General features: G+C 43.3%; 2 protein-coding genes across 2 annotated transcripts; one reads left to right on the forward strand and one right to left on the reverse strand.

Annotated features, from left to right (window-relative positions):
• The first annotated feature begins 8,197 nt into the window (after window positions 1-8,197).
• On the forward strand, window positions 8,198-26,774 carry LOC145538762 (nmrA-like family domain-containing protein 1). Its single transcript, XM_081571389.1, has 5 exons — window positions 8,198-8,303; window positions 14,316-14,554; window positions 16,527-16,776; window positions 21,224-21,414; window positions 25,970-26,774. The coding sequence occupies exons 1-5, from the start codon at window positions 8,264-8,266 to the stop codon at window positions 26,147-26,149; spliced, it is 900 nt and encodes a 299-aa protein (XP_081427515.1). The 5' UTR covers window positions 8,198-8,263; the 3' UTR covers window positions 26,150-26,774.
• Window positions 18,583-19,942, reverse strand: LOC145538347 (histone H3.3A-like). The gene is made up of 2 exons (XM_081570292.1): window positions 19,851-19,942; window positions 18,583-19,008 (listed from the first exon to the last, which is right to left on the reverse strand). The coding sequence occupies exons 1-2, from the start codon at window positions 19,940-19,942 to the stop codon at window positions 18,624-18,626; spliced, it is 477 nt and encodes a 158-aa protein (XP_081426418.1). The 3' UTR covers window positions 18,583-18,623.
• Window positions 26,775-27,179: the final 405 nt, after the last annotated feature.

Raw genomic sequence — 27,179 nt, forward strand, 5'->3', positions numbered from 1 at the left:
CATCCATACATGACTACTAGGAAAACCATAGCTTTGTCTATACAGACCTTTGTCGGCAAAGTACTGTCTCTGCTTTCTAATACACTGTCTAGGTTGGTCACAGCTTTTCTTCCAAGGAGCAAGTGTCTTTTAATTTCATGGCTGCAGAACAGTTCTATGAAGACCTACAAGATTTTCTAGAACTAACACCAAAAAAAATAAAGATGCCCCTTTTCATATAAAAGAAGCCTAAATTCTGATTTGGGTAAGATGATTCTTTGGGATACCAGTCTGCCATCTTCTCGGTCTGCTGGATTTCTGAATAAAGTTGCTATTTCTTGCCTCAACACTTTGTGTCTCGATTTATTGGCCTGTCATGCATTGATCAGTATGAGCTTGGACTCAGTAACACTCAGAGAACCAATAGCAGATAAAGTGACTGAATGGACATGAGTTTGAGCAAGCTCCAGGAGATGGTGAAGGACAGGGAAGCCTGGCTTGCTGCAGTCCATGGGGTCACAAAGAATCGGACAGGACTGAGCAACTGAACAACAACAACCAAGTGGCTGAAGACTTATTCATTGCTTGGAAACATGAGCGTGGAAATAAATCAAAAGTTGGTGACTTAGTTAAGGCTGATTTTCATGAACCAGCTTGGAATTGAGAGGAAATTAGGAAAACATTTAGTTAATAATGATGGCTATGGCTGCATAATGTAAATAATTGTGGTGAAACAGCCAATCATTTTGGAGTATCCTGAACACTAAAGAAAAGCTCAGCCTATAAAAAAAATAAAAGAATTAAATTAGGCGTCTTTTCTAGCTACCTAGAGAGAACTGGGAAAGGGATAAAAGTAGCAAAAATTATAATACCAGATGACAAAATTTAGCTATCAGACATTTAGCATATAAAGAAAATATTTGCCTTAGAATTATTATTACATTACTAATATAGTCTGGGAATAAAAATATTCAAACAAGAACTGTGCAATGTAGAAGGTGAAAGTCCTTTTTCCTATTCTTTTTTTTTTCCATCTCACTTCTCAGAGGTAACCTCAGTTAAAAATTTAATGTCTGAACATTTAGACCTTTGATAGGTAGACAAATTTATTAATATCATGCTATACATATTCTTTTATTTTAACATACTATCCTACAGCTTGGCTTTTTTCACTTAGCAATCTCAAATGCACTAAATTCCATGTTAATTCGTATACATTTAGCTCATATTTTAAAACTAGTTACATGCTATTCCACTGTAAATATGTACCATGATCTATTTTATTATCCCCTTTTTATACGGATGAGAAGCAGCAGCTATTTAAAGAGAAATGGAAACCGTGTCCCTGGGAGGGTCAGGCCAGGGCACAGATCCATTAAAATGAGGACATTGGTCAGTCTCCAGGAGCCTAGCGACCAGACCACGGGATCCCCGTGCACAGCTAAGTATTGGAGGGGGCTAGTGGTGCTAAGAGCAGGGGCTAGACCACCTGGAGTTGAACGCTGTTTCCACCATTACTGAGAGCCCTTAGGCAAATTTAACCTCTGTGCCTCGTTTGCCTTGTCTGTAAATTAGAAATTACAAGAATACCTACTTCACAGGCTTTGTTAGGATTCCTTGAGTTAGTAAATATAAAACATTTAGGATAATTGTCTAGCCCATAATAAGTTAGCAATTATGTAGGTAATAGAAGGGTGTTGAATGTTATATAAATACAGTGGAAAGCCATTGAAATATTTTCAGCAGGGGAAAGAGTTGACTCAGTTTTTATTTGTACGTGATCACATTCTCCATTGGATGGAGAATGGGTTGGAGGGAGGTGAAAACTAGACCACTTATGAAGCTATTGCATTGGTCCAGGAGAGAGACAATTGCTACACAGTGGTGACAAAGGAGACAGAGACACATGAACAGATCTTAGATCTATTTTGCAGACAGAATTGAATGGACTTGTAGGAGGGTGAGGGGATGGACACATCAAGAAGCTCTCTAGAAAGGCTGTGGTGTGCCAGACTGGGGAAGCCTGGAAGGCAAAGAGTTAAAAACTGGGAGGGGATTAGGGTTTGATTCTGAACTCAGTAAGTTTGAAATGTTATGAAATAAGGAAGTAGACGTTGTCAAGCAGGCAGTTCCATCTACAAATACAAAGTTAGATATATGTTAAAATCTTATAATGCATTGAGGCTTCATAAATCTTATTTGTTGTCAATCATGAATTTGTATTCAACAAGTAGTTATTAAGCAACAAATTATGCATTGAATGCTAACCTATTTTGTTGGCAATGGAACATTTTAATTGGATTCTTTCCTCTAACTAGAAAAGTGCTGTATCTTGCATGTGCACTGTTGGCTGTATAATATTCTACCATATGGCTATACATAATTTAATCATTTTCTTTGTTTTTTTCCCTAATTTTTTGACATTTGAAATAATACTTCAACAAATATTTTTTGTTCATAAATCTACATCCGAGCTTTTAAAATAATTTTTGAGGGGGTTTAGGATAGGTTTGTAGAAGAAATACTTTGTCAGCAAACATGATCTTTTTTAGGATTCTTTTTTTAGTAATAAAATATTATTGTCTATATTCATTATACTGTGTACTAGATCTCTTTTTTAGGACTTTTGAAACATACTGTCAACTTAGTTTCCAAAAAAGTTGTATTAATTTACACTCTTGGTCACAATCTATGAATGTTCATCATATCATGAGGATCAAAATTAAAAACTTTGCTAATCTAATGTAAAAGGTGAAACGTGTTAGTTGTTTAATTTGCATTTCTTTAACAACCAATGATAGGATTATCTCTGCTAATCTCCTGTTGCTTTTACCACTGACAGAAGGTGTGGTTCTCCTTACCTGCAGTCTTCTCTCTGCCCTCATTATCCCTTTCACTGGTTTGTGTTTAGTCACTCAGTCATAGCTGACTCTTTGTGTCCCCATGGACTGTAGCCTTCCAGGCCCCTCTGTCCATTTGATTTTTCAGCAAGAACACTGAAGTGGGTTGCCATTTCCTCCTCGAGGGGCTCTTCCCAACCCAGGGGTCCAATCCCATCTCCTCTGTCTCCTGCATTGCAGGCAGACTCTTTACCCACTGAGCCACTGGGGAAGTCCCAATGGTTTATTCGACCCAATTCTTTACCTTTCATCTCCAGTGACGCTCCTTCAGTCCTGACTGCATTCCTCCCTACTTCTAGTGTATTTCTATTTTCTTTATGTTCTCACAGACCCATGTTCTTCTCCTTCAGAGAACATATTTCTGTTTATAATTATGTGTTTATTAGCATAGTGAAGTGAAGTCGCTCAGTCGTGTCCGACTCTTTGCGACCCCATGGACTGTAGCCCACCAGGCTCCTCCGTCCATGGGATTCTCCAGGCAAGAATACTGGAGTGGGTTGCCATTTCCTTCTCCAGGGGATCTTCCCGACCCAGGGATCGAACCCAGGTCTGCTGCATTGGAGGCAGATGCTTTAACCTCTGAGCCACCAGGGAAGTCCTTTATTAGCATAAGTGTTTGATTAATGCTTATTTCTCCCTAAATCCAAAGCTTCAAGAAAATGCAGGAATATTTTGTTCATCATTGAATCCTCACTCCAGAAACAGTTTTGGAATGAATTAATAGACAAAAAAAAAAAAAAATGAATAGGAAGTGGGAAGAGAGAAACATTATAATTGGCTAGCCTAGGTCACATGCCGATGCTAGGAGGCAAGTCTATTACTGAGAAAAGAAGCAGTGGCACAAAAATGGTCAATGGGAAATTATTGTGAGCTGGGCAGCTATCCCAGTTTGTATTGACCACAAGACATTCTAAATTTTCATGTAGTCAGAGCTGCAGATTTTCTTTGTTAGGAATTTCTTTATCGCATATAGACTGGAAAAGTCCTCATCCTGAGTAAAATTAATGTACCTTTACATTTTACTCTAGGTGTTTTCTTTTTATTGTTTCCTTTAAACATTTGCTAGTAGTTGGACGGGTGTCATTGTGAAAATGTAGAAGAAGACACAGAAAACAAAGTGTGGCATACAGGAATACATTTTCTGAACTGGACAGATGTGAAAGAAAGGAAAACTCTCTTTGTCTTCTGATACACATCACATCAGACTTTCTTTGGTGGATGCTGTGTCTCAGGAGAAAGTTAATTCCCTAAATAAGGGTTGGAACTAGAGCCCTCTGCTTGGAAGCACAGAGTCCTAACCACCGGACCACCAGAGAATTTTCTGACATGATTTTCTTTTGCTGGTTTGCTAGGGTAAAATGGAATATCTTAATGTTAATATTGTCCTCATCAGAATATTTATAGGGCCAGCATCATTAAAAGAAGACTCAAAGAGTCGGACACAACTAAGCAACTAACATACACACACACACACACACACACACACACAAAAGAGTGGACTGAGTTTTCTGACATGGATCCAAAGACATCTGTAGATTGCATTGGGTACCATGGCCATTTTAACTTTATTAATTCTTCCAAATTGAGAGCATGGACTATCTTTCCATTTCTTTGAATCATCTTCAATTTCCTCTATTAAATGTTTGGTAGTTCTCAGTATAAAAGCCTTTCACCTCTTTGATCAGGTTTATTCCTAAGTATTTTTTTTTTTGATGCAAGCTAAAAAGGGATTTTTTTTTTTTTTTACATTTCCTTTCTGATATTTCATTGTTAGTGTAAAGAAATGCAACCCATTTCTGTATGTTGATTTTGTATCCTGCTACCTTGCTGAATGACTGAGTTTTTTAAGTATAACATAAATCTTCTCAGACCACATCAGCATGCCAAAGTGAGGAGCTGAATGAGCGATTATGAAACAGTATTTGATGCTCAACCAGCTAAAATTCCGGAATCCTGTCCCCCATGCCCAGCCAGCCCCAATTCCTCCTGATAATCCAAGAATTTTTCTAAGGCGGTGTCCTCGCTTGCTTCCTCTTTATGGCATTTCTCTACCACCCCCAGTCAGGAACATGGGGGCTGGGGCCTCTGACTTAGACTGCATGGCTTGCTTTTCAGTTTTTTTTTTTAATTCATTTTTTATTTTATTTTGGGCCCCATGGCGTGCAGGATCTTATTTCCCCAAACTGTGCCCCCAGCAATGGAAGTGTGGAGTCTTAACCACTGAACCACCTGGGAAGACTAAGTAGTTTAATTTCATGTAATCTTCACCACATCTATAAGAGGGAGATATTACAATCACTGCCCTCTACCCACCCCCCCCCAACATTTTATAGATGAAGAAATTGAAGTTTAGGGAAATTTTACAAAGTGTCCAAGAGGTAGGATTGGGATGTTCATACTCTAAAGCTTTTGTCATGCATTGCACAGCTTTCTAGTTATGGATTTACTGGGTTGAGTTGACTACACTTGGAAGTAAGAAGCAAACATAGGCAAGGGAGTGCACAGCTGAATGTTGAGAGCAGAGTCCTGCCCATTCTCTCATTCTCTTGGCTGGGCAGACCAAAAAAGCAAACTCTTCCTATCAAGGGGACCCTAAGTAAATGTTGAGACATCAGCTTAGGATGCCTTCAAATTACAAAGAAAACAGCATCACTGATTTCTGTTTGAATACCTAGTCTCTTAATGGGTTGCTACTAGCCCTGGTAGGGATTAGCTTAGTTAAAAAGCTAACTTTTTTTTTCCACAGGACGAGATGGTTGGATGGCATCACCGACTCAATGGACCTGAGTTTGAGCAAGCTCTGGGAGATGGTGAAGGACACGGAAGCCTGGTGTGCTGCAGTCCATGGGGTCACAAACAGTCCAACATGGCTGAGCGACTGAAAAACAAAGTAGCGGTCATTTAGATTGTCTCCAGGTGTTTTTTAGTACAAATAATGCCATGGATAAACTTCCTTGAATATAAATCTTTGTTTTGCTCGTCTGTTTGGAATGGCACTGAGAATTCTCCATATGGCTAGGGTAAAACTGTGTGTAGTGTAGGGTAGCAGAGGTGTCATATATCTTTCTTGTGACATGAAATGGAAAGATGTGAATGATCAACTCTTCCAGACTAGCAGCTCCAGAATTTACCTCTCTGTTTCCTTGTGGGTTATACTATACAGGGGGGTGGATGGGAGAACTGCTTCCTCTCACAAGGATGAACAGGTGATAGGAGCAGGAAGGTGGAGGGAAAGGCAAGGGGCAGACAGGCTGTAGGCAAGGGGCAGGTTATTCCCTATTTTGGATCCATCTTCACATCCTTTTGGCAGAGGGCTCCAGGTAATCCTGTGGTATCTGCTATTTTCAGCTCCTCTTCATTGTGATGCAGAATTTGTGCCCTACAGCTTTCCCAGTGACCTAACTCCACCAATTATTCTTTCATTCATTCAACAAATATTTAACGTGCACCTGCCATGTGCCAGATATAGCTGTAGGCACTGGAGATATATGCAAGTGAATAAAACAAAAACAGCCTAGCTGTGGGGAACAGGGACCAGAAATAAACATGTGAGCAAATAAACACGCCTGTAACATGTCAGGTCATAAATGTTATCTAGAAAAATAAGGCAGAGTATGGGGGAGAAGGAGAGAGCCACCTTTAATCCACGAATGTGTTCAAGTCTTTGCTACTGAAATAAAACTTTATTGCATATTATTGTAAAGTAATTAGCACCCAACTAAAGTAAATAAATTTATTAAAAAACAAAAACTTTATTGTACCTTATAACCACAGTTCACTCTTACTTCCTTTATAGCAAGTTTCCTTAAAGGCGACATCTGCATTTGCATTTGTCATTCCCTCAGCTCCCAGTTTCTCAACCAGCTGCAGCCCCAAACCCAAAGGTCCAGTTCTGAGCTCATTTCCCCCTGAGCCCCACTACTGTTCCTCCACTGCCAACCCCTCCACTTGGCAGAGCCATTTTTAGTCATTTCTCACTTTCCCTTCCCCCATCCAATCAATCATAAAGGCCTTCTTAGTTTACTTCCTGAATATCTTTTTCTTCACCCCCATTGTTACTGCCTCTGTTGGCTTGCTAGGGTCGCTACACCAAAGTACCACAAAGTGGGTTAATCAAAGTACAGAACTTTATCATCTCATGCTTCTGGAGGCTGGAAATCCAGATTTTGTTAGGTCTGATTCCTTCTGTAGGCTGTGAGGGAAGGATCTACTCCAGATCTCTTAGGCTTGTGGATGGCCACCTTAACGTTCGCATGGTGTTCTCCTTGTATTGTCACATTGTCTTCCTTCTGTGTTCAAATTTCTCACTTTCTCTTGATTGATTGATTGGCCATGTTGTACAGCATGTGGGATCTTATTTCCCCAACCAGGGATGGAACCCACACCCTTTGCAATGCAAGCACAGTCTTAACTACTGGACCACCAGAGAAATTTCCAAATCTCCCCTTTTTATAAGTAGATCAGTCATATTGGATTAGGCACATTCTAATGACCCCACTTTACCTTGACTGGACCTCTGTATATACTCTCTCTCCAAGTAAGATCACATTCTAAGGTATTGTGAGGTAGGACTTCAACCCAGGAATCTTGGAGGGGCACAATTTAACCTAAAACATCACCTCCATTCAAGGCTTTGTCATTTCTCAACTGTATCATTTCTTACTTGTCTCCTTAAGGGAGTCCCTGCTTCCAGCATCATCTTCTTTCAATCCATCCTCCACTCTGCTGCCAGAGGATCACCTGAAACCTGCTGTGGCTGCCAGGATAAATCCATAAACCGGCCCTTTGTCCTCTGCCTTTTGCCATCCTTCCCAGTCTTACTTCCCACCATTCAAGTAGCATTGTTGCAGCCAGCTTGAGCCCTTTGTCATGATTACCTTGCCTGTGAACTTGACTATGTGTGGCTCCTTCTGCCTGGCATGGTCTCTCTTCCTACTCTAATTGAATGCTTCATGGGGTCTTCAGGCCAGCTCCAGTGACATCTTCCCTCAAAAGCCTTCCTTAACACCCCCATTCTGGGTTTTGTGTTTTCCCTCCAGGACCTACGTTCCCTCTGCATTTCTCTCTGCTTTTCTTTTACTTACTAGTCTGTCTCCCTTACCAGAGCCTCTAGTTCAGTGCCTAGTATACCAAAGGTACTCACTACACATTTGCTGAACACATGAGTAAGTGAATTAATGGAACCTCCTTTAGAAAATTGCAGTGTCAGAGTGAACTAGCTAGTTGGTGATAACAAATGTTATTACAAGGGAGGGACACAGTCAGTGGTGGGTGTGGTAATCAGAAAGGTTTAAAAATCTCACAGGCAGACAGAAACTGCATTTCAGCTGCTGTCGCTGTTCGGAGGAAAGTACTGCTACGGCATTGACTCTTTATTTAGTAACATGACCAGCAAGAAAATAATTGCAGTGTTTGGAGCAACAGGTAAAAAACTTCTTACTTTAAAAGTGTGTGCTGACTTGGCTTACTTTCTTGTTCTCCTGTTTTTGACTTCAGAGCCTGCAAGCACAGACTGAACAAAGAGCCCTTTGGAGAAAATTGAGACAAGTTTATCATTTGCTTGCATTTCTGATATGGTAAAGGGGCAGGGTGATTTGACTTGATTTGTTTAGAAATGATCTCAGAGGCACAAGGACATCTGACATATTCTCTTGTTCTTGATCATGGGCTGATTTGTTGGTGTAAGTCTCATTTCAGCACAAGTTATCTGCTACAAACTTTTCTCTACTTACTTCCTGCCAAACTCTAGGAGCAAATGTGAGAGGGCCATGGGCATGTAGAAGATAGCCGCATCCTGACCAGTATTGGAAGGACTCTGAAAGGATGGAGTGGGTGGGCATTAGGAGAACGCATGCCCGGACTTCTCTCATGCACAGCTGCTCGAGCCTTGAAACTGGCATTTCTGCTTCCACTCTGTCTCCCTCACAATCTGTTCTCCAACAGCTAGACCTATCTTTGCAAATCTTTCCAATCAGCTCACTCTCCGTCTGTCAGTTCTCATTTCTGCCTTTTGATGATCTATTTGAAACTGTCAGATCATGGCAGGTCTCGGCTCAAAACCCCCAACCGTGCCCCCTACCTCACTCAAGTGAAATGAAAGCCCAACTACTGGCCTGCAAGACCCTTCTCACACTTCCTCCTCTGCCATTCTCCCTCTCTCACTCTGCCTGTTTCTCAAACACACTCCCAACTTAAGGCCTTTTCACTGGCTGCTCCCTCAGCCTAGAATAATCTTCCTTCTTTCATCACCCACGATGTTTTCTCTCTCATGTCTTCCAAACCCTCTCCATGACCACTCTCCAGACTTCCTTTTTTAAAATGGCAACTTCACTCCACCCTGCCACCCTCTGACTCCCCTTCCTGATTGATTTCTTCCTTTACCGTCTTCTCTCCACACTAGGATAGAAGCTCTATGAGGACAGGGGTTTTGTCTGAAGGGAGGCAAGTGCTAAAGGGGGGAGAAAAGAGAAGTAAGTTCTCAAAAAACCAACAGCCATGGGCTTCCCAGGTGGCTCAGTGGTAAAGAATCTGCCTGCCAATGCAGGAGACACCAACCAGTTCGATCCCTGGTCTAGGAAGATCCCATATTCTGCAGAGCAACTAAGTCCGTTTGCTGCAGCTGCTGAAGCCTGTAACCTCTAGAGCCTGTGTTCCACAACAACAGAGGCCACCAAAATGAGAAGCCCTCATACTGCAACTAGAAAGTAGCTCCCACTAGCCTGGACTAGAGAAAGCCCACACAGCAGCTCCCCACACTGCCCTCAAAACAACCCCAAGAGCCAGGTATGACACTTGAGTTTAAAAGGAAAAAAGAGGTAATCAGATGAGGGGATGCTTGTATATCGTATTAGGGCAATAGTGAAGTTGTTGGTTTTTCCTGAAAGAGATGAGAAGTCACTGAAGGGTTTGGAGCAGAGTTGTGACCTGATAAGACTTGGTGCTAAAGTTTCATGTTGGCTTCTGTTTGGTGAAGAAGCTGTAGAGGGCAAAGGCTGAAGCAGGGAGACTTATGAGGCTGTTGCCCTAAACCAGGCATGATTGACAGTGGTTTAGACTAGGGAGTGGTCAGATTCCCAATATGTTTTAAGGAGCATTGACTTGGTTCCCTGAAGGGTCAGATATCAGAGGTAAAGAATGACTCCTAAGTGTTCCGGCTTGAGCAACTGAAAGAATAAAGTTGGGATTCACTGACATGAGGAGGACCTGGAGGAAGCAGGTCAAGACAGGTCAGGAGCTCTGTTTCAATCTCTTTTAACTTGAGCCACTGCCTAGGCATTCGGAGTAGAAGGATGGTAAGAGCCTTGGGAGCGGCTCCTAAAGGAATCAGATTAGATGTGTTAAAGTTGAAGAAAATTGACTTGCAGTTGGCTGAGGAGGTGTGCTGATTGCTTTAGTGCCCAGTTTTAATCCTTCGTTCAATAACCTTGGGGTTTTGGGTGTGTGTTTGGGAATTTGGGGAAGGGTTAGTAGCTTTGGCAGATAAAAATACAAGATGCCTAATTAAAAAGTGATAGGGAAAGTGTTAACCCTTACTTGTGTATGCGTTTGCATGTCAAACTCTTGAGCATCATCTCCAGTGTCTGCCATTAAAATGCTGCTCTCTACCTGGACTCACCTGCAAGGGAGCATGGCCAATATGGTTGAATTCGTCCCCTGGTTTGAGTCTTAATGAGACATTAAAGTGGGTGTGATTAGGAGAGCCAGTCGTGGTTTTGGTTCAACTTCTCTTATTTTTTCATACTTGTCCATATCGCTTGCTTCTCCATTTTATGTGGGTCCAGGCAAAGACTGTTCATCTGAAAGCTGAGAATGCAGAGCACAGAGGTTTCATTATTTGTACTTCCTTCATTCACTCATTCTTCCATTCAATAAACAGATATTGAAAGCTTGCAATGTTCCAGGCACTAATCTCAAAACATGATTGGCAAACGGGGATAAAGAGTAAATAGTTTGTCTTCAAGGCGAACTTTAAGTTACAGTACAGTTATAAGAAAATAATTACAACAGTCAGTGTTTTGAGTTGTACCGTGTCCCTCCCCAAATTCATATGTTGAAACCCTAATCCCTAGTACCTCTGAATGTGACAGTATTTGCACATATACAAAGTGTTATTGTTTGTTACAGAGGTCATTTAAAGAGACTGTTTAGTGAGGCCATAAGAGTGGGCCATAGTCCAATTTGTCAGCTGTTCTCATGAGAAGAAGGAAGTTTGACACAGAGATACGAGGGGCTCAAGCGCACACAGGAAAGACCACATGAAGACACAGTGAGCAGCCTCTCTTTTTACAATCCGAGGAGCGAGGCTTCAGGAGAAATCAAGCGAGGCGAGGACACCTTGTTCATGGACTTCTGGCCTCCAGGGGTGTGAAAAATATGGATTGTTTAAGCCACCATTCTGTAGAATCTTGTTATGGCAGCTCTAGCAAACTAAGAAGGTCAACATTTTTTTTTTTTGAATTTTAATTTTTATAGATACAGCATTTCAGAAATAGTGTTCTCAATGTAATATCTTCTCCAATCTCTGAGGATATTAATTCTTTAAAAATTTTCTTCTGTTTCCTGCCATTTTTTATCTTTTCTTTTTTTATCAATTTGTTTATTTTGGTTTTACCTTTCATGTTGGAGGCTTTCCTCGAACATCTGATGAACTTTGGCTATCCATTCATATTCAGTACAAGAGTACAAAACTGGCTAAGGGTCCAAAGGCAAAACCCACTGAGCGGCAGGCTAACAGGATTATCAGTGGTCTATTAGTTGGGGTACCCCAAAAAAGAAGTGCCACACTCTCTCAGAGAAGTTGAGAAAATTTATTAAAGATGGGAAAGAACAGAAAGACTAAGTAAGCAACACGAAAGGACCAAAGGACAAGTTCAGTTCAGTTCAGTCGCTCAGTCGTGTCCGACTCTGCAACCCCATGAACTGCAGCACGCCAGGCCTCTCTGTCCGTCACCAACTCCCGGAGTCTACCCAAACCCATGTCCATCGAGTCGGTGATGCCATCCAACCATCTCATCCTCTGTCGTCCCCTTCTCCTCCTGCCCCCAATCCTACCCAGCATTAGGGTCTTTTCCAATGAGTCAACTCTTCACATCAGGTGGCCAAAGTATTGGAGTTTCAGCTTCAACATCAGTCCTTCCAATGAACACCCAAGATTGATCTCCTTTAGGATGGATTGATTGGATCTCCTTGCAGTCCAAGGGACTCTCAAAAGTCTTCTCCAACACCACAGTTCAAAAGCATCAATTCTTAGGCGCTCAGCTTTCTTCACTGTCCAACTCTCATATCCATACATGACCACTGGAAAAACCATAGCCTTGACTAGATGGACCTTTGTTGGCAAAGTAATGTCTCTGCTTTTAAATATGCTATCTAGGTTGGTCATAACCTTCCTTCCAAGGAGTAAGCGTCTTTTAATTTCATGGCTGCAATCACCATCAGCAGTGATTTGGGAGCCCAAAAAAATAAAGTCTGACACTGTTTCCACTGTTTCCCCATCAATTTCCCATGAAGTGGTGGGACCAGATGCCATAATCTTAGTTTTCTGAACATTGAGCTTTAAGCCAACTTTTTCACTCTCCTCTTTCACTTTCATCAAGGGGCTCTTTATTTCTTCTTCACTTTCTGCCATAAGGGTGGTGTCATCTGCATATCTGAGGTTATTGATATTTCTCCTGGCAATCTTGATTCCAGATTTTGTTTCTTCCAGCCCAGCATTTCTCATGATGACAGATGACCAAAACCTGGGAAGAGCAGCAGTGTGAAGGGATCACCTCTGCTCCAGCCCTTGGATCCCCTGTTGATGCCCTCCTCTGGCCAGACCCAGACTGAAGGCAAAAGAGCCCACTGATGAAGTCCAGACAGGGCAGCCTCTCAGGGCGCTAGGCAGGAGAGAGAAGGGAAGGTGTATTTTGAACCACACACACAAAATTCAGGACAGATATGGAACCAGTTTGATGGAGGATCCCAAATATCAGTGAATGTGTAGAGTATGTGGCATCCCCCACAGGACACTCAGTGAATATTGGCAGAGTGGGTAAATCAGGTGAGTGATGATCATATCATGAACAGTCTTGAACACCATAAAAAGAAACTTCTGCAAGTTTTCAACCTTTTAAAAAAAATAATAGAATAGGAACTTCTTTTGAAGGTAAAATTCTACGAAGAACCTAAAAAATGAAACCTATGACCAGTTAAGGCTTCTCTTGTGGCTCAGATGGTAAAGAATCTGCCTGCAATGTGGGAGACCCAGGTTTGATTCCCAGGTTGGGAAGATCCCCTGGAGAAGGGAATGGCAACCCATTCCAGTATTCTTGCCTGAAAAATTCCATGGACAGAGGAGCCTGACCAGTTAAAAGTAGAATTGCTTAGTGGACTCTGGGGTGAAGGGTCTGGTCCCCTGCTCTCCTGGCCTCCCTGTTGCCTCCGGGCTCCCGCATTTTTTCTCTCTTCTGTGCCTTCTGCTAAGCTACCTTTGAGAACGCTGTGAGAAACCTAATTTGAAAACCGCTCTTGCAAGCCTCAGATATGCAGATGACACCACCCTTATGGCAGAAAGCAAAGAACTAAAGAGCCTCTTGATGAAAGTGAAAGAGGAGAGTGAAAACGTTGGCTTAAAGCTCAACATTCAGAAAACTAAGATTATGGCATCTGGTCCCATCACTTCATGGGCAATTGATGGGGAAACAGAGGAAACAGAGTCAGACTTTATTTTTTTGGGCTCCCAAATCACTGCTGATGGTGATTGCAGCCATGAAATTAAAAGACGCTTACTCCTTGGAAGGAAGATTATGACCAACCTAGATAGCATATTTAAAAGCAGAGACATTACTTTGCCAACAAAGGTCCGTCTAGTCAAGGCTATGGTTTTTCCAGTGGTCATGTATGGATGTGAGAGTTGGACGGTGAAGAAAGCTGAGTGCCGAAGAATTGATGCTTTTGAACTGTGGTGTTGGAGAAGACTCTTGAGAGTCCCTTGGACTGCAAGGAGATCTAACCAGTCCATCCTAAAGGAGATAGTCCTGGGTGTTCATTGGAAGGACTGATGTTGAAGCTGAAACTCCAATACTTTGGCCACCTGATGTGAAGAGTTGACTCATTGGAAAAGACCCTAATGCTGGGAAGGATTGGGGGCAGGAGGAGAAGGGGACGACAGAGGATGAGATGGTTGGATGGCATCACTGACTCGATGGACATGGGTTTGGGTAGACTCTGGGAGTTGGTGATGGACAGGGAGGCCTGGCGTACTGCGATTCATGGGGTCGCAAAGAGTCGGACACGACTGAGTGACTGAACTGAACTGAACTTGCAAGCCATGGGAATGCCTCCTGAAGTAGTTACAGTAGCAGTTTTACTCTGAGTAATTGGATTCCCTGACCAGCTTCTTCTAGTGACATTCTTCCTGATTCTTTCTGTATTTTTTCTTCCCCAATTCTGCAGGAGCTCAGGGCGGCTCTGTGGCCAGGGCCATGTTGGAGGGCAAAAAGTATGTGGTGAGAGCGCTGACCCGAGATGTGACCCAACCAAAGGCGCAGGTGCTCCAGGACCTCGGGGCCGAGGTGGTTAAAGCGGACCTGAATGACAAAGCATCAGTGGAGGATGCCTTGAAAGGAGCCTATGGAGCCTTCCTGGTAACCAATATCTGGGACCATTTCAGCAAAGAGAAAGAAGTGTGTCAGGTAGGAACCACCTTCAAGCCCTTTCTTTTTTCCTGCCTGGCCATGCTGCCCTCCCTGGAAAGGGGTGAGCCTCACCCAGTCACTTCTTTCTGGCATTTATGAAATCCATGTACTTCAGGTGGATTGTTAGATGACTGTAAAATCAGTGTCATGTGACATTTGTCCAAAGGTGACCTTGGAGATCTGAGAGTGGTCGTGTAGTGGAGCCAGTTATTAGAGCCTCTGTTACCATTTGTCGTAGATGGCATGTGAGGGGTGGCAGCAAGGACATCCCATGAATTAAGGTTACTCTGAGAGTGAAATGGGAAGAACAAAATGTAAGGACTATGTTTAGACTTCTGGCAGAGAATTTGGGAATGAATTAGCAATGGGCACATAAGAAAAGACGTAAGCAAACAAGCAAATGAACCACAAGGATGAACTCCAGGGAAAATGAAAATTTGTAGAAAAAGTGAATGTGACCATAGAATATCGCGTGGCTCTGCTTCACCTATGTTAGCACTGATGAATGATGTAGCCCCAAATATGATATTCTGAGGATGAAAAAAAGGAAGTTGTGTATGTATGTGATGGTTATGGTGGTGGTGGGCTGTATATGTGAGAATACTGTTGTGCTTGGTTGTTAAGACGTGTCCGACTCTGCGACCCAGTGGACTGTAGCCCACCAGGCTCCTCTGTCCAGGGGATTTCCCAGGCAAGGATACTGGAGTGGGTTGCTGTTTTCTTCTCCAGGGGATCTTCCCTGACCCAAAGATCAAACTCGCGCCTCCTGCTGCATCTCCTGCATTGCAGGCGGGTACTTTACCAGTGAACCACTAGGGAAGCCCATGTGAGAGAGACAGAGACATTGAGAGAGAGAGCTGAAGATGAGGCTCATCTGTCATAGTAGAAATTTAGTAGATGATTTCTTAAACTGTGAAAAATCAAGAACTAGCAGTATAAACATGTTATTTAGAAATAAAGAAGCAGCTACAGGAGATGAAAATAAGCATGTAGAATATCGGGAATGAGCCCATAGAATTTCTGGAAAGTAGTTATCACCATGGGTGGTACAGGGAACTTTTCTGTCATTATAAGATCTACTTTCCCCTCCCCCATGCCAGTACTATTTGCAAATTATACATATGTTTAAATAGAAAATATGAAGATTGGATTTTTAAAATGTAATGGATGGGATCAGACTTTTCAGAAATTGTAAAATTCAAACAATTAAGAGCAGGATTGAACCATTTTAGGAACGTCTATTAATTACATCACTTACAGCTTGTCTTTAAGTGATAAATTTAGGAAGGGCTTATTTTAGGAACTCTGAGTTCTAATTCTAATATTCACTCACTGTGGAATGTAGGGGTACAAGTCATTTCTCTGTCTCACTTTCTCAACCTAAGCCAGATTAGTTATGTCTTCTCTGTCTGGTATGGGGTTTTGTGAGGAAATGAAGGAAGAAAAAAAAAAGAGGGAGAGAGAGGGAGGGAGAGGAAGGATGAAGGAGCTTTGAAAAATTTGGAACTAAAACTACAAAAAAGAAAATATATGTACATCCATGCATGCTTGTATGTGTGTGTGTGTGTTTATAAAAACCAATTATATGTCTGTCTCCCTCCATTTTGCTCTCAGTATCCAAATGGTGAGTAGATTTAATCTATCATCAGAAAACATAACACACTGCTTTCTCAGGTATCCCTGAGCTTCTTATATATATATAATGTAGTGGATCACAGAGTTACTGACAGCCCAGAGGCAGGGGCCGGATTCCTTACTGTTTGCACCAGAAGATGGGTTCAGCATTTTGACACAGTGGAGCCTCTGCTCCTGGATCCTGGTGGCCTCTCCCATGATCTGAGGCCGGGAAAGCTCCCCTCCAAGGAGGACAATAAGAGAAAGTGGGGGGGGAGTAGAGGACCAAGCACCAGCCCCCCAGTCTGCATGCAAATTCAACCTCCTCTATAAGGCGTCTACCTTTGTCCCTCAGGGAAAGGTGGTGGCCGATGTTGCCAAGAGCCAGGGCCTGAAGCACGTGGTGTACAGTGGCCTGGAGAACGTCAAGCGCCTGACAAATGGCAAGCTGGAGGTGCTGCACTTTGACGGGAAGGGAGAGGTGGAGGAGTATTTCTGGTCCATTGGTGTTCCCATGACCAGCGTCCGAGTGGCAGCTTACTTTGAAAACTTTCTTGGCCCATTGAAGCCGGTGAAGGCCTCTGATGGAGATTACTACACCTTGGGTACGTGGAGGGTTGTAGTGAAACTAACCTGACACCAGCTTTCCTCCCCGCTCAGCCCCCTATTCCCCTCCTTCCTCTCTTCACATGCCATCCGAGTGCCCGCTGTGTGGTAGGCTCTGGGTGAAGTGCTGACAGGGGCCCCACGTTGTCCTAGATTTCCCGGGGAGCTGGATCTTGGGCTGGAAACACCAAGGACTACACTTCCTGTCTCATCCAGCTGACGCTCCTCATATAAGCAGTGAGCCATGTGGCCTCAGGCCTCAGTTTCCTCATGTCTAATAGGAAAGTTGAACAAGATGACTTTCCCTTCTAGCTCGTCTCTCTGCCCTTCTGTGGCCACAGGGAACACATTCTTCTCTTGACCTGGATCCCAGGGTCAGAATCCTGAGAGGATCCATGGCCATACCACCCTGAACGCACCTGAGCTTGTCTGATCTCGGAAGCTAAGCAGGGTCGGGCTGGTTAGTACTTGGATAGGAGAATCCTGAGAGAGACACTGATTCCCTGGGAACAGCCCTGCCTGCAGAGTCTGGTTCCAAAAGTCTGGTCTGGGGCCTGCAAGACTATAGTTCTAACCAGGTCTCCTGGTAATTTCAATGCTGCCAGTCCACTGGCCAGCACTCCTCTGCCCTTTGGGGACATTTTCTTTGCCAGGGTGACTCTGTGGAATGGAGGGAGTGTGAGAGAATCAGTGACTGCAAGTCAGTCTTTCTTCCCTGGCACATAATTAAGACTTAGGGATGTAACTAGTGGCAAAGTAGATCTGAGCTAGAGCCTGGAGCACCTGCCACATGTCACAGATGACTTGGGTAATAGTTCAACAGGTGGCCAGGTAAGTGTATAAATGTGATACATCTCTTCACTCCCCTTCCCTTCTTCCTATGCCTCTACCACGTTTCAGAAGCCTGCACACCTGACAGGTGTGCAGGCTGTCAGGTTCTAAACTAGGATATTATAATCTATGAATTAGATTGGCCCTAGGTGAAGAGGTGATGCTTTAAACTTTTGCTGGTACCCAGTCGCATTTGAGTTTCCCACATCTGTAAAACCCAGCCTCAGGTATCCCTGAGCCTCGTCCTCTCCCTTCCATCAAGCGCCGCTCCCTCCATAGGGAATAGCTCCCTGTCAGCCCCCCCCCCCCCAACACACACACCATAGGAAATATCCAACATTTACCGAGGACTTACTAGGTGTTTGGTGTCTGTTTCACAGATGGGGAAACTGAGGCACAGATAGATTAGATTAACTTTGCCAAGATCAATAATAGTAAGGTAGAACCAGAACTTGAACTCTGGTAATCTGACTCCAGAACCATACTCTTTTAATGAAAAAAAAATTTTTTTTTTTTTTTGGTCACACCATGAGGCATGTGGGATCTTAGTTCCCCAACCTGGGGTTGAAATCATGCCCCCTGCAGTGGAAGTGCAGAGTCTTAACCACTGGACCACCAGAGAATTCCAGAACCATATTATTATTATTATTTTTTGCAGTCAATAAGAAATTTACTTGTTTTAAAGAAATCCAAATGCTGGCATTGTCCAGAAAAATTTAACAGGTTTATTTATAATTGTTATAAAGTTGAACTGCTGAAACTTGTTCACTGAAACATTTTGACATTCATTAATGCTTTATGTCCCATATTTATATTAAAAATTCACACACAAATGAAAATGGAAAAACTGCCAATACCTGATTTCTGTCCCATATTTTTCCACTTGCAATCATATACTTAGGTACCTTTTGATCCCATGGAAAAAAAATATCTAATGTTCAGAACTACCAACAGCAGGAAGAAGAGAATTTTTTTTTTTCCTAAAGAATGAAATGTTTACCATCTTAGTGGATTCTTAAGCACGTTCTCCATGTATGCGGCATGCTAGCTGGATGTCTTTTGGCATAATTGTTACACGTTTGGCATGGATAGCACACAGGTTGGTGTCTTCAGAAAGGCCAACAAAATAGGCCTCACTTGCCTTCTGCAAAGCACCAATAGCTGCACTCTGGAAGCGCAGATCTGTTTTGAAGTCCTGAGCAATTTCCCGCATCAGTCGCTGGAAGGGAAGTTTGCCAATCAGAAGTTCAGTGGACTTCCGATAACGTCTAATTTCACCGAGTGCCACAGTACCAGGCCTGTAAAGATGAGGTTTCTTCATCTCTCCAGTAGAGGGCGCACTCTTGCGAGCGGCTTTTGTAGTGAGTTCCTTCCTCGGTTTTTTACCGCTGGTTGATTTGCTTACGTAGGAGCCATGGATTAGAGACCTCCTTTCTTAACCCCTTCTCCTTTGGCTGGAGCTAAGCGAGCTAGAGGCAACGCTGGCGTTGGAGAGTGATGGTAGCCGGCTGTTAACACAATTCCAGAATCATATTTTTTTACCACTGTCCCTTAGCACCTTTTAAACTCAGCCCAAGAACCTCAATCTTCAGATAAAAGCAAACCTCAGAGTCAGAATAGACTTGATTCTGAGTGCCTCAAAAAACAGAGACTGTTTTTTTACAATTATAATTTATTTATAATATAATTTATTTGTTTATAAATTTATATATTTTATAATTATAATTTATGCAGAGGAATGAGCAGACATTTTGCTTACCAGAAATCAGGTAGGAAGTTAATTTTGCTGCAAAAAGACAAATTGTGACATTTAGTTCCTGGCTGCTAAACCTTAAGTCACTTTTACACTGGACTGGAATTCAGAGACCTTGATTCTTGTCCTGGCCTGTTGTTTCCTAACTGTAAGGCACTGGGTGAGTCAACAGACTTAGATTCTTCAGTTTAAAAAACGACAGTGCTGGGGCTAGATCATGTCCACATTGGGTTCCAGCCTCAGGAGTGTGGGCTTCCGGGAATCTGTGAGAGGCTGTACCCACCTGTAGGAAGGGCACAGAATTCGGAGTGATGGATGAGGGCTTGAGTTCCCTTCTGCTGCTTGTTGGCTGAGTAACCTCAGGCAACTCCCTGATATTCCTATGTTTCAAGGTTGTCTTGAGGATTAAACCAGCCATATGTTTGCTAACTGATTCATTCAATAAATATTTGAAGGCCTCCTACGTGCCAGTCACTTACTTCACTTTACTGGGGATTCAGTAATAAACCACTCAAAGCAGACAAAGCTCTGCCCTCATTAAGCTCATATTCTGGCTGAGGAGGTGGATAGCAGAGAAGCATAATAGAGAAGTAAAATGTATTATACGTTAGGAAGCGATAAGTGCTCTAAAAAAATAAGGCCAAGTAAAGTGTATGTGGAGTGTTAGCAGTAAGGGTCGTGTGTGAAATTTAAATTAGGTGATTGGTGGGCTTCTTTGAGAAGGTGACATCTGAGCAACTTCTGATAGAGGTAGGTAACTGGCTTTGTGAATATTCAGGGGAAGATATTTTCAGGTAGACAGAACAGCCAGTGTGGTTGGATCAGAGCAGGTTGGGGGCTTGGGGAGAGGGGAGTAAGAGGTGAGGCCAGAGCTAGTAGAGGGTCTGGTCCTGTAAGCCATGGCTTTTCTTCTGAGAGACACGGAGAGCCATTGGAGGGGTCTGTGCAGATATGACATGAGCTAATTTTAGTTTCTACAGAATCACTCTGACTTTTGTGTTGAAAAGAGACTATGGAAGGGCAAGAGTGGAACTGGAAATTAGGGGCCCAACTTGGCAATAATCCAGGCCAGAGATGATGGTGGCTTTGTTGTTCAGTCGCTGAGTTGTGTCTGACTCTTTGCGACCCCATAAACTACAGCACACCAAGCTTCCCTGTGCTTTGCTATCTCCCAGAGTTTGCTCAGATTCATGTGCATTGAATTGGTGATGCTATCTAACCATCTCATCCTCTGCCACCCTCTTCTTCTCCTGCCCTCAATCTTTCCCAGCATCAGGGTCTTTTATGAGTTAGCTCTTCTCAGATGGTGGCTTAGGCTAGGGTAATACCAGTGAGGATGGCGAGAAGTCATCAAATTCTGGACACTGTGAATACAACTACAAAAAAAAAAAAAGGATCTGGGGTGGGAGACACATGTCAAGGTTGACTCTAAGATTTTTAACTTGAGACACTGGAATCATAGAGTTGCCATTAACTGAGAAGGAAGTCTGTAGCAGAAGCAGGTTGTCCTGGAATTCATTTGGGGGCACACTGAGTTTCTAATGTCAAGTAAGGATGTTGAGTAGAACATGGGACATATGCATCTGGAGCTCAACAGAGATGTCGGGGTTAGACATAACAATTAATCATACTTTGCACACAGAAGATGCTTAGTAAATGGTAGTTCTTTTTTTTTTTTAAATCAATACCCAGGTATTATGATATTTTCTCAAACAAACCTTATAACTGCATAGATGGTAGTGACTCAGTGTTACATGGTGTTCCCGTACCCTTTTTTTTACTGGTTGATTAATTCAGATTGATGGGACCTACCAAGGATGTGATGTAATTAGCTATTTTTATCTTTTTATTTTTTAAACTAGCACTGCCTATGGGGGATGTACCAATGGATGGTATCTCGGTTGCTGATATTGGAGCCGTTGTCTGCAGCATCTTTAATTCTCCACAGGAGTTTGTAGGCAAGGCCGTGGGTCTCAGTGCAGAAGCTCTGACTATACAGCAGTATGCTGATGTTCTGTCCAAGGGTTTGGGGAAAGAAGTCCGAGATGCAAAGGTGAGTTTTTGAGAGACATAAACATGATCACAAGAGGTCACATCCTACTAACTTACAAATTCTGGGAGACTTTTCACAGATTTGGGCAGGATTGAGCTGAGGCTGTTGGAAGAAATTGGAGAGGATTCCTTTCCTATGAATCTGTCTTCATCTGGTGGTGCATCTGAATCCTACCCTTAAGACTTTATTGCTTTGGCTTCAGGTTAATCAGCTTATTAAAGTACAATTCCTTTTGGGTGGAAAGAACTTAGACTCTGAAGACCAAGGTACAATGTTCTCATAAACACCGTCCCATCCCTCTCCTCCCAGAGACTCATCGCTTATCAGGCAGTGTGCCAGAGTTGGCCAGCATCAGGCAAGGCACTTCGCCTCTCTGAGCTGTGGCTTCCTCATTCACAAAGTGTATAAGAGCATCTACCTGGGGCGTTTTGTGAAAATTAGGGTATATTTAGGGAGCTTAGCCTAGTGTTTGGCATATAACAAGCATATCTCAAGGCCCTGTTATATACCTGGTGCCACCTTTGAGGACTTCACAGCAGAGTTGGGGTGAAAATTCTCACGCACACGAAGTCACAGTGATCAGACAAGAGCAGGACGCTGTGGTGCTTGATTGTGTTGCCCACACTCTCTGCTCTATGGGTGGTCAGAGAGGGTAGGAGAAGGCTTCACGGAAGGAGTAGCTTTGAGGTGGTCCTTGAGTCTGGGCAAGACCGCGTATGGGTGGAGGGAGCAATAGAGCTGTCCTGACTAAGTTCTAGAATCAACAGGAATGTACTGGAGGCAGTCTGGGGAAGTAAGCAAATCCTGGCTCTGCCCTTACCCCTCTCGGGACTCTTGGAGAGTTACTTAACTTCTCCATGGTTGTGTGTGTGTGTTCAGTCATGTCTGACTCTTTGTGACCCCCGGAACTGTAGCCCACCAGGTTCCTCTGTCCATGGGGATTCCCCAGGCAAGCGTGTTGGAGTGGGTTGCCTTTCCCTTCTCCAGGGGATTTTCCTGACCCAGGGGTCGAACCCATGTCTCCTGAGTCTCCTGCATTGGTAGGCGGATTCTTTACCACTGAGCCACCTGGGAAGCAGACTTAACCTCTCCAGCCTCCCTTTGTTCATATGTTAAAGAAGATTATTAGACCTGCCATAGGCTTGTTGCGAGGATGTGGTGAGACCCATGTGGGAAGGGCTAGCATTGGGTCTGGCATTTAGTAAGCCCTCGATAACTAACTGAGTTGGAATGGCCTGGGCTTGAGTGTGGCCACGATAGATCTTTTATAGAGAAGTGAGGGCAATGGTTCATCCTGAGTGCTTCCAGCCATTTCTCCAGGCAGCTGTTGTCAGGATGGAGAGAGAACAGTGTTTCTGAGAAGGAAGTGTGCGTCTGTGTGTGCCTGGCCTAGACACAGTCGCAGCTGAAAGGAGGACCCTACCTTCCCTCAAGCTGGCAGGCATCAACTAACACGGCTCTTTGCCTCTCCTGGCTGCTGTTCTCCCATCTGTGAAAGGAGAGTGTAGTCTGGATGGTTTCTCAAGTTCTGCCCAGCACTGACATTTCTCCAGAGTAGAGAGAGTCCCTTCCTCTTTACAGAGTTTGAGTCTGCTTTTATAAATCAGGATTGATTGGAACACACCCACACTTTTGTTTGTGTATTGCCTCTGGCTGGTTTCAGGATACATTGGTAGATCTGAGTAGTTGTGACAGAGACCATATGGCCGGAAAGCCTTAAATATTTATATCTAGCCCTTCAAGAGTAAGTTTGGTGAACCCTGCTCTAGAATGTTTCCTAGAGTTAGGGGTAGAGGGTTGGTTTTCATTTTCATCTGCAGCTCTTGGGCCAGTGAATCTTGAGAGGCTATCTAGACTCCCAGTTCACCTCAGGTACTGGCTCTGTGAGGAGGCAGACAGATATTTTGGGGAGAAAACTATTGTAGGTATCAATCCAGCTATAAAACCGCATTTGGGGGTCTCACTGCAAACCACACAAATTTCATGGAGAAAATGTTACTCCCAAGCCCGAGAAGTTACCACTCATTCAAAGGATGGTAAGAGAACATCTTTTGTTCTTATGAGAACTTCTGCAAAGTCATCTATCCCTGGGTGCAAATTTACTATTTAGTGACTGACCCCTCTCCCAGTGCTTTGCATTTGGGTCTTGTATTCATTTTGTCTGTGGGGTCTGAACTCTATAAAGAAGAAGGGGAGGAAGGTGAGAATGTGGGCGTATGGTGTGTGTGCATTCATTTCAGAATACCGGGTAGACATTGTTTGGGATGGCTCAGGACTGTCCAAGCATCTCTCAGTCACATAACTGGTTTCTGACGGCTTTGGGTACAAGTTGTTTCACAATGCAGCAGAAACTTCTCTGGCACACAGAATTTTATGGGATTAGAAGCTGGAAGTTCTACAGAATGGTTAATGCTGTTCTTAGAAACTGCTGCTGCTGCTGCTGCTAAGTCGCTTCAGTCGTGTCCGACTCTGTGAGACCCCATAGACGGCAGCCCACCCATCCCTGGGATTCTCCAGGCAAGAACACTGGAGTGGGTTGCCATTTCCTTCTCCAATGCATGAAAGTGAAAAGTGAAAGTGAAGTCGCTCAGTCGTGTCCGACTCTTCGCGACCCCATGGACTGCAGCCTACAGGCTCCTCCGTCCATGAGATTTTCCAGGCAAGAGTACTGGAGTGGGTTGCCATTGCCTTCTCCTCTTAGAAACTAATTTGACTTAAAGCCACTGGTGTTGGTCTGGAGTAGAAATAAGGCTTACAGGTTACGGTACGCTGGGGAAGGATGCACGTGGCCACAAGGTGGCGCTCCAGCCCTGGCAGTCTGACTTTCCCTGTCAGACGGTCGCTGTTTGCTTAATTACTTCAGTGACTACCCTCTCACCCCCCACCTCACTCCCGAACTCCCCAGATTAAACTCCTGTCAGAAACTCTGATCTAGCTGAAACTGCCTGTCTAACCCCAAAAGGGACACTGTTCTCTCAGAAAAGTGAGACACAACAGAGCAAATCTCTTTTCTTCAAAAATCTGCAGAAAAGAATCCCTTATTTTCCTGAGGGATATTAGTTACCAAAGTTACAGAATGAGAGAGTAACTCAAGGAGACAGACATTTTAGAAGTCATCTTCCATGCTTCTCTGATAGTGTTCTATTTGCAAACTCACTAAAATTTAAAAATGTTTTTTGATTTCAAAAATTATAAATGCTCATGGCAGAAAATTATTTTAAAAAAGAATATAAAAGTCACATTGTTTAATCTATCAGAGATAGTAACTGTTAAGACTTGTACGTTTTCTTCTAGTCTTTTTCCAGTATATATGTAATAAAATTAAAACAACATGCTATGTACCATTTTGTATCTGGCTTTTTCACTTGACATTAAATTATGAGCATATATTTCTAGTCAACTTTTTAAAAAATATTGACTGCATTATATTTCTAGAGTAGATGTACCATAGTCACCATAGTTTATTTTACCATTCCTCTATTTTCTGGATATGCAGATTGTTCTTGATTTTTCATTATTATAAATGGCATGACAGTCATTGTTTTATATGAGTTTGCACCTGTCACATTATTCTAAGGCCAGTAGAGGTTAGAGTTTTCTAAGCGAGGTTAGAGTTTATCGCTGGAGGCTAAAGACTGATTATATTGGATCCAATAGTTAGAAATGTTCTTAATGGGAATCCCATGATGGTCCGGTGGTTAGGGCTCTGCATTTCTCCTGCAGGGGGCAAGATTTTGATCCCTGGTCAGGGAACTAAGGTTCTACATACCATGTGGCATGGCCAAAAAAAAAAAAAAAAAGAAGGAAGAAAGAAAGAAAGAAATGGTCTTAGGTGATGCAGATGGCTTCAGTATAGATCCACTTAGTGTCAGAAGGGTTTTGCAGAGGGTGACAGAGGGTGGCTCAGTGGGTATGTGATGGGCAGTGTTTGTTGGGCCTGGCCCTGATAGAGGCTGCATGGCTGAAGTTCAGATGCTTGTTTCCAATCAGGAGGGAAGGATGGAGAGCCTAGTGCCTTGAGACTGCATGGTGGGCTTGATGGGCTGAAGATCTCGAAGGAATGCTGAGGAATCCCAGGAGGAAATGTATATCTGAAAACCAGTCAGATGAAGGGACTATAATTCATGGTACCTTATCCCAAGTGCTTGCGGCCAGAAACAATTCAGCTTTCAGAATCTTTCAGCTTTTAGATGGGTTATGTCTACACACACTATGTAACATCACCATCAGGAGCTGGGGCAGGATCCTATAACCAAGCATATCACTCTCTCTACAGAGAAAGACAGGGCAACTTCCACTAAGCAGGATGAAGACCATAAACTTCTCATACATTTAAATAAGGTTTTGCCCCCAAATTAGTTCAGGAAAGTCAGTATGTTGCCAAATTGCTTATAAAAAAACTTCAGTGTTTCTTGGGTCTTGGGATTAGGCGAAAGAATTGTGGATTTGTATCATCATGAAGGTGAACAAGTTCTTCTCCAACTGTTTTAAATGAGGGCTATAACATTTCCTGTTGTTTCTTTTCTTTCTTTCTTTTTTAACTTGTTCTTAAAAGATCACCCCAGAGGCTTACGAGAAGCTGGAATTTCCTGGAGCAAAGGAAATGGCCAACATGTGTCGTTTCTATCAAATGAAGCCAAACCGTGACATCAAGCTCACCCACCGACTGAATCCCAAAGTCAAAAGCTTCAGCCAGTTCATCTCAGAGAACCAGGCAGCCTTGAAGAGCTCCTAAACTGTTCACACAGGCCTCTGAGGACACAGTGTTCTACCTCCCAGATCCAGATCTTCTCTATAGCACTAAATCTATGTTTATAGAACAGATAGCTTAGAATACAGTTGTTATACCCTGAAGGCTTCCCTGGGTTGGGAGCGGGGCAGGGGGCTGGGGGGGCGGTAGGACACTGCAGAGCTGATTGACACACTGTGACCCACATGTAATGTTCCAGCTGCTCATAAACATAGTACATCTGTCAGGTTAAGAGAGAAGCTCCCAGCCGGCCACCCTTTGTAGTTCTCTCTTCCCAACAGCCACGTTGCCTTGGAAGGCTCCGGCCTGAGCAACTTGGAGCTCCTTCCCTCTCACTAATCAGTGGCAATGGGGAGACCCTCAGCTTTCTCCTTCATAAGTGACCTTGAGGCCTGTCTCTGGAACTCCCCTAGACAACTCGTTTCTTCAAGCGCATTGTCACATTCTCCGTGAGGTTTTAAGTGATTTTAATTTTCTTAAAAATGTTTGTAGAGGGTTTTCTGGGTAACTTGGTGTTCAGTGAACAAATGTTGGAAATGGAAATTCAGTTTTGCTTCAAGGCTGGAAGCTCATCTCTGATTCAGTCATTAAATCAGCTGTTGAATGATCACTCAGTTACTCGTCTTTTCATTCACCTACCCCTCATTTATCTATCCCACAAGCTTTCTTTTCAGCACCAGCATCAATGGTACATTTGTAGGTCTTGCTCCCCTCCTATTTTCTTATTGGAGTGGTCCATTCTCCAAAGGCTGCCATGGCCCCCTTTCAGTTTGTGGTTGGGTTTGTGTCAAGCCAGGCAAGAGGGGCTATCTCACTACTTAGTGACAAGTGAAGCCCAGAGGCTCTGCAGTGGGTAAAGTCCAGGAGCTTGAGACAGTGTCTGGCGAAAGGTAGTAAAGTGGAAAGAGAATGTGATGGAAGTGCCCCCATGGTGTCTATTTCTGTTTCTGGCTTAGCATTTTTATATCCCATATTGTAATTGTCTTGCTTACTAGCCTTCCTCTTGGCTGAGAGA

The sequence above is a fragment of the Giraffa tippelskirchi genome, chromosome 2 (genome assembly GCF_054371585.1).
Source record: "Giraffa tippelskirchi isolate mGirTip1 chromosome 2, T2T-mGirTip1v1.2.pri, whole genome shotgun sequence".
NCBI lineage: Eukaryota > Metazoa > Chordata > Mammalia > Artiodactyla > Giraffidae > Giraffa > Giraffa tippelskirchi.